This window comes from Acartia tonsa, chromosome 9 (assembly GCF_053477335.1).
Source record: "Acartia tonsa isolate MP-2025a chromosome 9, ASM5347733v1, whole genome shotgun sequence".
Lineage (NCBI taxonomy): Eukaryota > Metazoa > Arthropoda > Copepoda > Calanoida > Acartiidae > Acartia > Acartia tonsa.
In genome coordinates, this window is record NC_137268.1 from 32,755,962 (window position 1) to 32,769,038 (window position 13,077).

The 13,077-nt window shown below is 31.8% G+C and overlaps 1 protein-coding gene across 3 annotated transcripts in view; it reads left to right on the forward strand.

Annotated features, from left to right (window-relative positions):
• Positions 1 to 13,077, forward strand: part of LOC145328801 (uncharacterized) — a 119,812-nt gene that overhangs the window by 51,070 nt on the left and 55,665 nt on the right. For all 3 annotated transcript variants that reach the window (XM_080172671.1, XM_080172673.1, XM_080172672.1), the window contains exons 42-49: positions 5,992 to 6,159; positions 6,648 to 6,761; positions 7,161 to 7,244; positions 7,972 to 8,035; positions 8,912 to 8,966; positions 10,726 to 10,774; positions 11,962 to 12,062; positions 12,912 to 12,982. In XM_080172671.1, the coding sequence (XP_080028797.1) occupies positions 5,992 to 6,159; positions 6,648 to 6,761; positions 7,161 to 7,244; positions 7,972 to 8,035; positions 8,912 to 8,966; positions 10,726 to 10,774; positions 11,962 to 12,062; positions 12,912 to 12,982 (706 nt within the window). The remainder of the gene's footprint in view (positions 1 to 5,991; positions 6,160 to 6,647; positions 6,762 to 7,160; positions 7,245 to 7,971; positions 8,036 to 8,911; positions 8,967 to 10,725; positions 10,775 to 11,961; positions 12,063 to 12,911; positions 12,983 to 13,077) is intronic.

Here is a 13,077-nt window from a genome sequence, read left to right on the forward strand (position 1 = left end):
CTGTCTACAAAGGGTTGAATCTCATAGGTTATATAAAATAATAATATCCTTTTTTATTGTGTTGAACAATAAATAACCCACTTTGGAGAATTAGTTTACACTTTTATCAGACTGTTTATAAAGAAATATTGCGTCTTTATTATTTACAAATTTGTAATTAAAGGTAGGCGAGAGATGGGCCATTTAAAGTTAATTGGATACTAATAAAAAACCTGTTTCTGGCTTTGTTATTGTATTTGGTTTTCAATAAAAAATATTGCTTATTTTATCAATTTCTAAGTAACTATACATTGGATTAAAGCAAGGATTATGTTAAAAGTCAGCTTAACTGTTAGGAAAAATCTAGAACTATGTGAAAAAGTTTAATTTTAGCTATAATGGGAGAAAAAAGCAATTTAATGCACATTTTATATAATACGGAAAATTTCTTCCTTTCCCTGTACCTTATAAAAATCGTCGGAAAAAGCCGTTTTTTAAGCAAACAAAAGCGCGTTTTGCTCTATCTGTGAGATATTATGAATGAGATAATGTTAAGATTTAATATTAGGATGAGAAAAATTTACGTTCACAGTCCCTTTAATTTTTTTTTGATAACCTCTTGGGGCAAAGCCCCTAGAGGCTAGGGGCGAAGCCGCTAGTAATATTATAAAGTGTTATAAAATACAGAAAATATCTAAAAAAATGTAAACAAAATTTTCAAAATTCAACCCTGAACCTTACGAAAAAAAGCCCCTAGAGGCTAGGGGCCAAGCCGCTAGTAAACTATAAAGTAATAGGATCTCTGTGTTTCTGTCTGTGTGTCTTGCTAACCACTGAAGCGATATGGTTCTCCTTTTCGGGTAGCTTCTCATAGGTCCTGTGAAGGATTATAGCTATTTTAGGGGAGGGTACCACTACCCTCCAAAGAAAAATGATCCCTAGAAAAAAAGGGGGGGGGGGGGATATTGTTATACTTGCGAACCTAGATATTTTGACGCCGTTCTTTTCGTAATTATATCACAAAAACAAAAAGTGTTAATGCAGCAATATTAAAAAACAATAGAAATATAACTATACGTTTTACCTATGTATCACTAAAAAGATAAAAGTATAGGGTAAGGGGGGGGAAGTTTCGGTAAGGGGCTATTCTCGGTAATTTCGACCTACCTTCATTAAATGACCTTTTTCTCCATGTTCCTTTCAAATGACAGAAAAAAACATTAAAGCAAATTTGTTCCTTATTAAATTGCCTACAAAAAAGTATAAAATGAATTTTTTGTGAGATGAATATTAAGGGTACTTATTGGGTCTCAAAGTCGGACGAAAATTTTTTTTTTTCCAAAAATTTTTTAGTAGGTGTGTAAAGATCGACCTACACAAAAATTGGTAAGACCTAGAGCTGATCTGAAAAACTTTTTGAACTAGAAATTGCCCGCTTTTTCCAAATCCGTTGAGAGCTTTAAAATCGGGTTAATATTTTTTTCAAAAATGACCAAAGTTGGCGCCGGGGGAAAAATCGGTAATTTCAAAAGAAATTAAAATTCAACTTTTAAGGTCATGTTTTCATGTTTTCTTTTGTCAAATCTATTATTCCATATGGACTTTTTAAGAATTAGGCCTAAAAATGAATAGAATAGAAAAAACAAAAAAAAATTAATTTTATTTTTTGAATCAAAATTTTGCGAGGAAAAAATCTAAATTTCTGGTCCTTTGAAAAAAAAAATATTTTTGACATAGGAGGAATAGTCCGATCTTTATGAATTTTTTTGTGGTTAATCCCAATCACCTATACTAATTATGATTTATTACGCTTGTTTGGTCGTTTGGCCTTTTTTCATCGATTTTTTTAAGGTTAAAATGTAGTCAAGATTTTTTGCAAAGATGACACTTTTGCTTCAAATTCAATTTTTGAGGTCAATTTTTAATCAATTTTCTTTTTTTTTTGGGCTAAATCTATAGTTCAATGTGAGATTTTTTAGGATCAGGCCTAAAAAGTAATAAAATACGTTTTTTTCTTATATTAATTTCAAGTTTTTAAAAAAAAAAATTTCGAAAAAAAAATCGAAAATTCGCGTCTATCAAAAAAATTCATTTTTAACATAGAAGGAATAGTCCGATCATTATGAAACTTTTTGTGGATAATCCCTATAACCTATACTAATTATGATTATTTATGTTCTACTGGCCGTTTGGCCGTTTTTCATCGATTTTTTTTAGGTTGAAAAAAATTACCGATATTTCCCCCGGTGGTGGGGAAATATCGGTAACTTTTTTGCGGTCAATTTCGGCCAACTTCTAAAAGTCCTAGGATAATGTCCTTTTAGGACCTGATAGTCCTTTCCGTAAGCTTTCTACTGGTCTTGGTTTCATTTGAAAATATTAATATTTACCCCATTTTTTTTCAAAAAAACCGAAAAAAAACCGAAATTTCCCCCCCCTTACCCTATCAAGTACACTTATATTCAAATAAAATATGAATATTAATACATTTTATTGATACTACAATACGGCGATTTCCCTCGTATTGCATATTGAGCATGAACTTTTTATACAGAGTATTTTTTATGCATAATTTAGGTTATGCTTAGTGTAAGTATATACATTAGAAAACCCCCGCAGGGTTAGAGCCCAAAATATTGCTATTAATATAGAAGAGGGGGGGGGGGTGCGGTTCGGTGAACTAAAGATGATAGAATTGAACAAAAGCACCACAAATTAAAGAATGACAATAATAATAGGAAATCTTGAGAAAGGGTTGAAAATATACCTAATGTTTGTAATAAAAGCCTAGAAACGGTCTGTTTCAGCAAAAAATGACTCCAAAGCAATAATGGAAAGATGTTTTAAATAATATAGAAATATAAATTAGTTTTTCTTGATTTAATTGACAATAAACATAATTTGTAAGTTGGACTTAATCAATGCATTTGATAGAATATTATATTATAAGTAGCGAAGCAACAAAAATCAAGGATGGTAATACGGACAAGGATATTTGAATAGACTTTGTTAAAACTAAGAATATGTTTATTGTAGAAACAAGGATGACAACATCCATAAGTAGCGAAGCTTAAACACTATGGATTGATATCCAAAAAAAATTCAGCTCTCTATCTTTTATAGGAGCCAAGAAAATCACGTTTCCCTGACAGACGGACGGACTTCACCCAAAAAATCCAGCCGTCTATCTTATAAAGCAGCTAAAAAATCACATTTTCTTATAGCGTTATGGACTGACGGAAGAACAGACAAAGTGAACTATAACGTCCTAGCTTTGTTACTAAAACACATTGTTTTTTAGTATAGTATATAAATGTACTCAACATATTTATTATACCTATGCATAATATACCTATTGTTTTTTTTTCACGGATTTTATGGATATATTTTCACGGAGTTTTAAAGTAATGTTTTTTTACTGGGTAATATTAATGAAGGCCATTGTTAATATGACCTTCATAAAAGAAGATTATAATAAGCTTAGCTAACAGTTTACTCCCATAGCGTAACAGATAGATATCAAACAGTTTGAATTATATAGTCATTTCGCTTGAAAACAATATAAATCTATAGTAAAAATTTCCCTTCTATGGGCAAGCCCTTAGTGGCTATAGGCGAAGGTCTTAATAATTATATAAAGTATTTTGTAATGTGTATTGTGTATCCCATATTCTTATTGTACACAGAATGTAGCTTTGATTCTTGTATAATATGTGTATATGTTGATAAAACTCAGAATAGCCAGCAAGCCATACACATCTTTAATATTTAAATATGTGTAGGGTAGTGCGGGGTTAATGCGGTAGGGGGGTCTAATTCCGGTCACTCGACCAACTTTTTTAAAACCGTTTTTTAACGGTGTTCTAAACGTTTGCGAGAGATCTTCAGAAAAGCAAAGTTGTAGTTTATTGCCTATACTTTCATTTTTTACTTCAGCAAATTTTTGTCAGATCACTCCTTCTATGATTTTTTTGCCCTCAAAAAGTTGCAAAAAATTTGCAAAAAAAAATTTCAAAATAGGCCATGTTCAATCTAAAATTGTGAAAAAATGGTAAGTCCTATTGACCCCCGGGTTTTTGTAAAATGAAAGATATGGCATTCATTTATCATTTGCAATTGGAGGCGTTGTTCTAACTTGATTTTTTCATAATTTTTTTTTCGTCTCCAAAAAAGGGTCTATCCCGGTCACTTTTTTTACTTTTTTTTATTACTGTATTTATAAATTTATAATACCCTAATTTTTTTTTCAGGTGATCTGGAAGCATGAACAACCCAAATGCATGACCTAAGCTTTAATCATTGCCTTGCCTGTTGTGTGATGTACATTACTAGTCATTTTACTGCTTGTATTATGTCATGTTTTGTTGCCTAAGCTTTTCAATTTGTAAAGACATTAAAAATTTTTCAGACACATTTTCATAGTAATGGGAAGAGTATATTACCCAAAGGAACGCCTTAAATATTTGCCTGAAGATGTATCAGCTGCATTGGCTCATGTAAGAAGGGGTATGTCTATTAAAAAGACCGCTAGAAGATTTAAAATTCCATATGAAACCCTTGCATCTTTTTCGTATAAGAGGGTGTTCGCGATTTTTGCGCGGTTTGGATTTTTTATGTCAAATCGGCTAGGATTAAGCTAGAAAGGTGTTTAAGGTGTCTATAGAAAGCTCTTTGCATGTCCTAACAAAAACTCCCCAGGATATGGGTTCTATCTCCAAGATTTAGAGTACATATTCAAGATTTTGTAATTTCAAAATTCCTGTCGCATAAAATGTGTTGAAATATTAGAGTTAGACCCCATATCATTTGGAGTTAATTGTCAGGCATGTAATTCTGCATCTTTAGACACCTTAACCACCCTTGTAGGTCAATCCTAGCCAATTTGAGACAAGAAAAAATGTATCAAAAACTGCTGTAAAAACTGGCAGGATTTTTAAAATTAAAATTTTTTTTGGAAAAAATCACTTTTTTTCAAGAAATTCCAAGACCTGCGAATCAGAAATTGCCTCTAATTTATGTATAAAGCTTAAAAAAACCTAATCATATAATAAAAAGTATGATTTTTTAAAAAAAGTTTGCATGAAAAAAATCGATGTTTTTTTTGCGATTTTACCGACTTTTTTAAAATGGGCAAAATGTGATCAAAAAATTTTCTGATCTGCATGCGACTAGTACCGTTAGAAAGCTAATGACCTCAGCTTTCTACTCATAGTTTAAAATGTTAAAAAAAAAAAAATATTTTAAGGGGGTGTTCCACCCCCCCAAAGTCAACTGACCGAAATAGCCCCACCGGTGGGGTTATTCCGGTATAGGCCAACCGCCGCCCTTAAAACCGATTTTTGACCGACTTCTAGTTGCGAGATCTTAACGGGACCAAGACAGGCTTCTTCGTTATTGCCATATCGTTCATTTGCACTCTTAAAAACCGAAAAAAAATTTTGGGAAGTTGTTTTTTTTTAAGTTGAAGCAAAAAATTGACCGGAATAACCCCGCACTACCCTAGTTATGCAAGTTATATAATAGTATATTTATAAAAAGTGGGGCTAATCAACATTAAGGTCCTTACGTACGTAACGGATAGCTCTAATCATTGAATTGAAATGAAATAGTATATACATTACCTAGAGGATTCAAAACTTTTGATTATTATATTAAAGTTTTTATATGGTATGTGTTCATTTAGAGTTCTCTTTTATTATTTTTTTTGTCTACCTTACATTAAATAAATGTCGAAAAGTACTTTCCTACCTATTTTTTCTACCTAGTCGCTAACCATAATGGATCATTAAAAAAATATTTTTTTTTATACTTCTATCGTAATCAAATTTACAAGAATAAAAAGGGTGTTAATAATCTCTCGATATTATACAGATCCAATACTAAGTTTACCTTAAAATGCCTGATTTATTGTTCCAGCTGTTAAAGACATCTTACTGGATAAACATACATACAGCTAGCTAAGTACAAATTATATGTTACTATTCTTAAACTAATCTGTCATCTTTTTCTTAGATTCACCAGTTCTCACACAACCCCCATAAAGAGAAACAGAATTGGAGTGTAGAAGATGCTCTGGCCCACTACAGGGGGGGCCAGGTACCTGGAGAGGAATGGCTCCAGGAGGATGGAGCAGGACAGGAACTGGATCAGCTGCAGGTGGCTAACAATAATTTAGCCCAGGTAATAATATATAAGGATGATCATAATGAGTAGGTAAGCTTTGTTTAGGAATGCGAATTTGATAGTGAAATTATTCGCTAAATATTCAGACGTGGAACTTGAAGGAATAATTGTATCCTTGCCCTATACATGAAAACCAGGGAGGCTGGGGGCATTGTGCTGTTTATTGCACTAGTTCTCAAATTTTAAACCAACGTTTTCTTATTCATTGGCTCAACAACTTTGGGGACTATTAATGATTTTTTATTGGTCCATGAGGTTAAATGTCCAAACGTTTCAACCGCTAATTATAATCTACAGAAGTTATGATTATGTGTATCATCATTGGTGTTGTACATCACAATATCTTATTCCTTTAGATCCCTGCATGTAAACAATAAGCATTTGAAAAAATTGGTTTTTGTATGAGAATAATTCGAATTTTTTTGTTCTTAAATCTAAAATAACTAAATATTTTGACAAATAAATACTATAGGTATTAAATTCAGGAAATTGGGGGAATGCGTTTTCAATGCCCCAGTGAGGAATGCAGGGACCAATTTGATATTTGGTTGGACCTAGTGGAGCATGTTACACAAACTCATTCTACATATTCGGTACAGGTTGGTTCTTTCAACTATAAGTAACTGATTCACCCCTAACCTCTATGGGAGGGTGGAAGAGCTTCCCTGAAAAAAAAATATCTGCTATCTTATTATATAAAGTAGTAAACCGATTGAGTTCTTCATTTTATGGAAGTTTCACAAAGGTCACTGAATTGTTTTAGGCTATTCAATGTTTAGATTTAAGTCTTGAAATGGTTTTATAGACTATTTTTCTGCTTACCTTACCCATCCAAATATGATAGGAGTGAAGCCGTTAGTATTTTAAAAAGTATACAAGTCGTCAGAATATTTCTTTTTGTTTCATTCAAATTAAAAGTTGTTTCATCTGTAAACACTTTTAAAATTAAACTTATGAAATTGTTTTTGCTAGGAAAAATGTTTAATTTCTTTTTTTAGGCCGAAAATCATAAATGTGGATTGTGCTACAAGGTTTTCTCAACAGAAGAACGGCTGGAAAAACACATGAGAGTTCATGTTAAGGTTGATATCAAATCCCTTTTTTAAAAAGATATTCTTATAGTCTAAAATGTTTATGTATATCAAGCCCGTATGTAAGGGTTCATCCGATCGGTAAGAGATCGGACATTAGACTGATAATTATACCGTTGTCCTAAGTTATATAATCACGTTTTCTTATTCGTTGGCCTGTAATCTTTGGGGGCTTAAGTTTTTATTTCGGTGATCAAACTTTTCCACTTATGATTTTTAATCTACAAAAGAGATAATTTGATTATTATGATTAGGGGTTTACATCAAAATTAAGTCTATTTTCTTATCATTTTATATCCCTGACTTGGCACCAGTAAGACATGGATAGAACATTGGCCATAAATTGATCTTTTCCCAAGCTGCTGGTAAATATTTTATGGGGGAAGAAAAGGTACGGGATCGATTTAACTTTCATTGTCTTTTCCAAGGAAGAAAGGGGACAATAGGCTGTTTATTACACTAGTCCCCAAAGTTTTATAATAACGGTTTCTTATTCGCAGTCTTAATAACTTTGGAGACTTTTGATTTAAGTTTTTTTATGGTTTTAAAGTGTTCAAACGTTTCAACCACTGTTTGTAATCTACAGAAGGGGTAATATTGTGTATTATCATTGGGAACGTACAACAATTTACAGGCTATTGTCTTATCCCTTTATAATAGTATACCTGTTCTTTTCCCTTCTTAAATTTGAGTAAGATCTAATTCTTTTATTGTTTAGGATGAGAGTAAACCATTGAAATGTAATACTTGTGGAAAAGGATTTCTAACCAACAGTGCTTTGGGTAAACATTTAGTATTCTTTTTAATAGCCAAACTACTCTATTTTAATGTCTGTGTCCGTATGACTGTAACTTTTTGGGGAAAACGTGGTTTTCTCGGCTCCAATAAAAGATAGACGGCTGAAACATTCCCATCAATATGGAGTGTAATTAAGTATAAAAGATCCATAGTTGTGGGCCTCTCTTTAGACAGGTTTTCAGCTACTTATTTATATTTTCAAAAAATTCCCAATATTTTCGTCAGTCTGTCAGTCATCATACAAATATGAATATTAAAAAGTAAAAAAAAATACGCGAATTTTCTTCTATGTTGTTTAATTTTAAAAAATGATCTCTAAATCTTCTATTCTTATTTTTGGTGCTTTGCTCTTTATGTATGTTTTCATCCTTGCTTTAGACATATGATATGTATAATACATTGAAATGTGATACATATGTGGAAAAATATTCCTAACCAAAAGTACTCTGAATAATTTATTCTTACATAAAAGTAACAGAATTTCTGTCTGTCTGCCGCGAAGGTTTTCCCCTTGTTTAAAAACTAAAAGTGAAAGATGAGGTTCGAATTACCCATTACCCCCTCCCTCCATCCCTGAAGTGCCTTTAGTGGCATCTAAGGTCGTAGCTGCTAGTACATACATATAATGAAATTGATAACCTGGATCAAATGGACAGCACAGTGGTGAAATATCTAAGGACAACCAACTTTTAATTGTACAACCTTTATTTTGAAGTCTTATTCAATCGACCATGGAAATATTTTTTTTACAAACGAACTTCCCCTGCTTCAATTACAAAAGCAATTGAAAGGTATTTATTTTGGAATATCGACAATTTTTACTATTATTTTTATATAGCTTTAAAAAATTTTTGTTTTAGCTGGTCACGCGAAAAGTCATTCCAACATTCAATTTGACTGCCCTATATGCTTAAGGTAAGAGTTTTAACTTTAATTTTTAAAAGGGGGACGTAAGCGACGCCTTTTTGAGTAAATGGGGAGGGGGGGGGGGGGTTCTCCGGAACTACTTGATAATCCGTACATCTTTTTTTTGCAGCGTTTATGTGTATAAGCTAACTTATAGTTTAGAAGTCACTAAGCTGCCCACACCCCCTAGCCCCCCCGGGGCCGGGTCTAAAAACCCCTGAAGATCTAAACTTAACCCTAATTTTCTCAGAAACCATTTGATCAACTACCTCCCTCCATTTTTCAATGACCTTTTTCGTCTGATAGCAAATTATTTTCTGTTAATTGACTGTGTTAATATAACCGACACCATTGGTTGATTTTCAATGACCCAATTGAGAGTCGGTACAAGGACACTGCAATGGGTAGATACAGTTATTTAACCCCTTCCCCCTCTAGTGTTTTACTTTAATAGGTATTTGATCAATAGAGCAGATTTTTTAGGCAAAAAATCTTAGAATTAAACTTGAAATAAAAAAAGAAAAGAAAATTTAATTAAGCAACAAATTTTGTCCCTCACTTTTAATATTAACTCCATATGCACAGATATAGAGATAATTTAATGAACAATAAATTGATCTTCCCAAAGGGGACTATGCACGAACGAGAGCAAGTAATTTTGTTTATTATTTTAGTGAATATACAAGCCTACTAGGTTTCTGTTAAATATCATAGTTATGCCAACCATAGTTTTATATAAAAAAAGAAACTTAAAAAAGAATAAATTTTGTTATCAATACCATGGTAGACCTGAACTCTTTTCATTCAATTAGCCCTGTTTAACATAAATCCAATACATCAACCAAAAAATTGCTTTATATCACTGCTTGAATGTGCTTGCTTTCGTTCGTGCAAAGTCCCCTTTTCATGAGAAATTTATTACCCCTGGTAGATTTTAAATATAGGGGGTAGAAAGGGATGTAGATTATTTTAGCAATCTTAGTTATCTCAATCCCTGATCAATATGTAATATACGCCAAAGCAAACTTTAGAATTTTAATATAAAACTATTTCACTATACAGTGTCAAACCAACTTCTTTAATATTTCTTTGATTTTAAAATATCTTGTGGAGCAAAGCAACTCCACGTTACGCGTCAGTATGTACTTCCTCTTTTTGATATTTATGAAGGGAAAGGGCAAATATCCTAAATGGTCAACTTGTCGTAAACCTGGAAAAGGAATTTCAAGCAATGGATATTATGAGAGGGGAAAAATTGTCGTCAATTTAGTTTGCTAACTTGGACATTACTTGTTGGTCATTTCGTTCATTCGGTCGGAGGGTAGGGATATGGGTAAAGGGTGTGGATGGGGGGGGGGGTCGTTATTTTAGCCAGCTACAAGTTTCATTATATTATTGTACATGATAATCTGGTGTAAGATCCAAGTAAAAATAAATCCATGTTTTTAGTTGACGAAGAATTTTTTATTAGCATCAAAATGTTTACAAATGTTTAACCAATACTGTTATTGGATTATACTTATACTGTTTTCTTAACAGTCTGATTCAATGATTAATCATCTAGACTTTTATATTTATTGGGGAAAGATGAACTTATCCATTGTCGTATCCCTGTACACAAATATGCAAAATGGAAAAAGAATATATTTAATTGATTGAATTGTCCTATGTTTTAAAAATCCCATTTGTTTTAGACAAAAAGAACATCAACATTAAAAGTAACAATTTTAGAAATGTATTAAGAACTATAAAGATTTATTAATTTTAGGAAGTTTATGACAATGTCACAGCTTAAAGACCACGTTTACGAACATAAGGTAACATTTTTGTTGTGTTTGAGGATTTTTTTTAATTTCATCATTTTAGACTACAAAAATGCATTTCTTCGAAGTGATTTTGACAACATAAATTTTTCTGTCACTTTGTCAAAATTTAAAAAAAATATTATTCTGCAAAAAAACAGAAGGAAAATATTATTGAATTTTTAGGAAATAAGACTAAGTTTAAAATTGTTTTAAAGTATTTTTTTTGGTAAAGAAGCCACTCTTAAACTAACTTTGTATGTCTGTTCTTTGTGGTAAACGAGTTTCACTGGGCTATATTTGACAAGACAGCTTTTTTTCGTTTTTTTTCTTCTCCTGAATGTAACTTACATTTATGTCGTTCGTTTGTCTGTTATGCTGTGAGGAACAAGGAATTTTTATGTTAGTAATTTAGTTATCTTGGCTGTTATTAGGGATAAACTATTCAAAAATATGTCAATCTATTAAATTTCTTTTTTCTGTGCATTTCTACATTTAGATATTGTCATCCTTGTTTATTTTACAAGGAAAAAAATTATTTTCATATTTGTGAAAATATATTTTTTTTTAATCAGCAAGTCATTCATTAGAATTATTGATAAAAAAGTTTAGTAAAAAAATGTAGAACAGTATTGAAAGTTACAAATATCTGTATGTTTATTAGTCTTCTTAACTAAAGAACTGATTAAAGAATAGCTTAGCTTTTTTCCAAGTCAACTATATTTTATACTCCGTGATTATATTCATAAAATAATAAGTAGTAAGGTTTTTTTGTTTGTCTATCCGTTAAGAGCTCTATATTTTAGGAGAGCTTTGCTCAGGTCCCCGCCCCGGTTGGTTTTAGGCTACTTTATCTTAGATTAAAGGCTTGAAATAGATGTCTTTTTTCGAGCCACCTTTCTTTCTTCCAAATATAGCGCCCTAGAAGTAAGTGGCGCAGCTAATAGTCTGTAATGTAAAGAAGAAGAGATTTTTTTTGGTTTGAAGCAAAGGACTTTTGAAATTACTGTATCGTTTAAGTTGTGCATTTTTATGAAAGCCTATTATAGGCCTTTGGAGTGGTCTAGGTTTATTACCATGTAACTCTACCTAATACTAAGACCCATAGAGAAATGGCGTAGCCACTAGTATCTGAAATATTCTAATGAGTTTTAAGTCTATTTATTTATGAAGTAACACTGGTAAAACTAATTTTTTCCAAGGAGAATGGTGTATTTACATGTCCCTATTGTAAGAAGATCTTCACCGAGTATCAACCAATAAGAAAACATATTAGAAGTTACCATATCAACAAAACCATAAAGTAAGTAGCCAATATTTTTAAAAGCGAAGCTTTTCTATATTTAGGGTCGATATGTGCGTTTGTCCGTCTGTAATGAATAGATCGGATTCCTGTAATTGTTAACATAAAAATTTACAGTTGCCTTAAAAAAAACTCAGTTGATAGCAAACACAGCATACTGTTTAACGATATCCTTTCAAATTGACAAAACTCTCTTCTACCCTCTATCCAGTTCAACGAACTTCAAGAATTGTTATCTAAAGTATAAAGTAATTACACAAAAATTGAATACTTAAAGCAAATTTTCTCTATAGTTAACTTTCTCCATTGGTCCTTTTTCCGTCATAAATCAATCGAGAAATACCTATATTTGAAAAGAGCTGTAATCTTATTTTGATAGAGATGGTTATGTTATTTTTTCAGAGCAATAATAATATATCCTAATACCTTGGATGTCCTGTCCCTAAGTGGTTTAAAACTTTTCTTAGACAAATTAGGAGCTGCACAGCGAGGGATACCTAGAGAAGTTAGCGAGATCCTTAACACAGACACATTGACAGACAAACATACTTCCTCTTGCATTCACAAATTGATATTCTTAAAAATGTACCTACCTAATCTAAATTATGTATTGTAGTAACATTTTCATCCTTGTTTAATGGATGAAGTAGAATATACATGGACATTATGACAGGGGAAAATTGTCATCAATTTAGGTTGCTTTTTCCCTGTCATTTATTGGTTGGTTCGTTTATCCATTAGGAGGGGATGGGATAGATCGTTATTCTAGCAAACTACAAGATTCAATAAGATAACATAAAAATCTGGTGTAAGATCCATGATCCAAGTAATAATAAATCCATTATTAAGGTGTAAAGTGTGTAAAGAAAATTTTTCAAGTCAAGATAAACTGAGACAACACGAGGCCACACATTTAATAAAGGAAATAACACAAATCATTTTAATCAAAACATTTTAGCATCTAGTGCAGTTTACGGTAAAATGTTCCTGGGAACGATTATCTTCAAAAATCTAT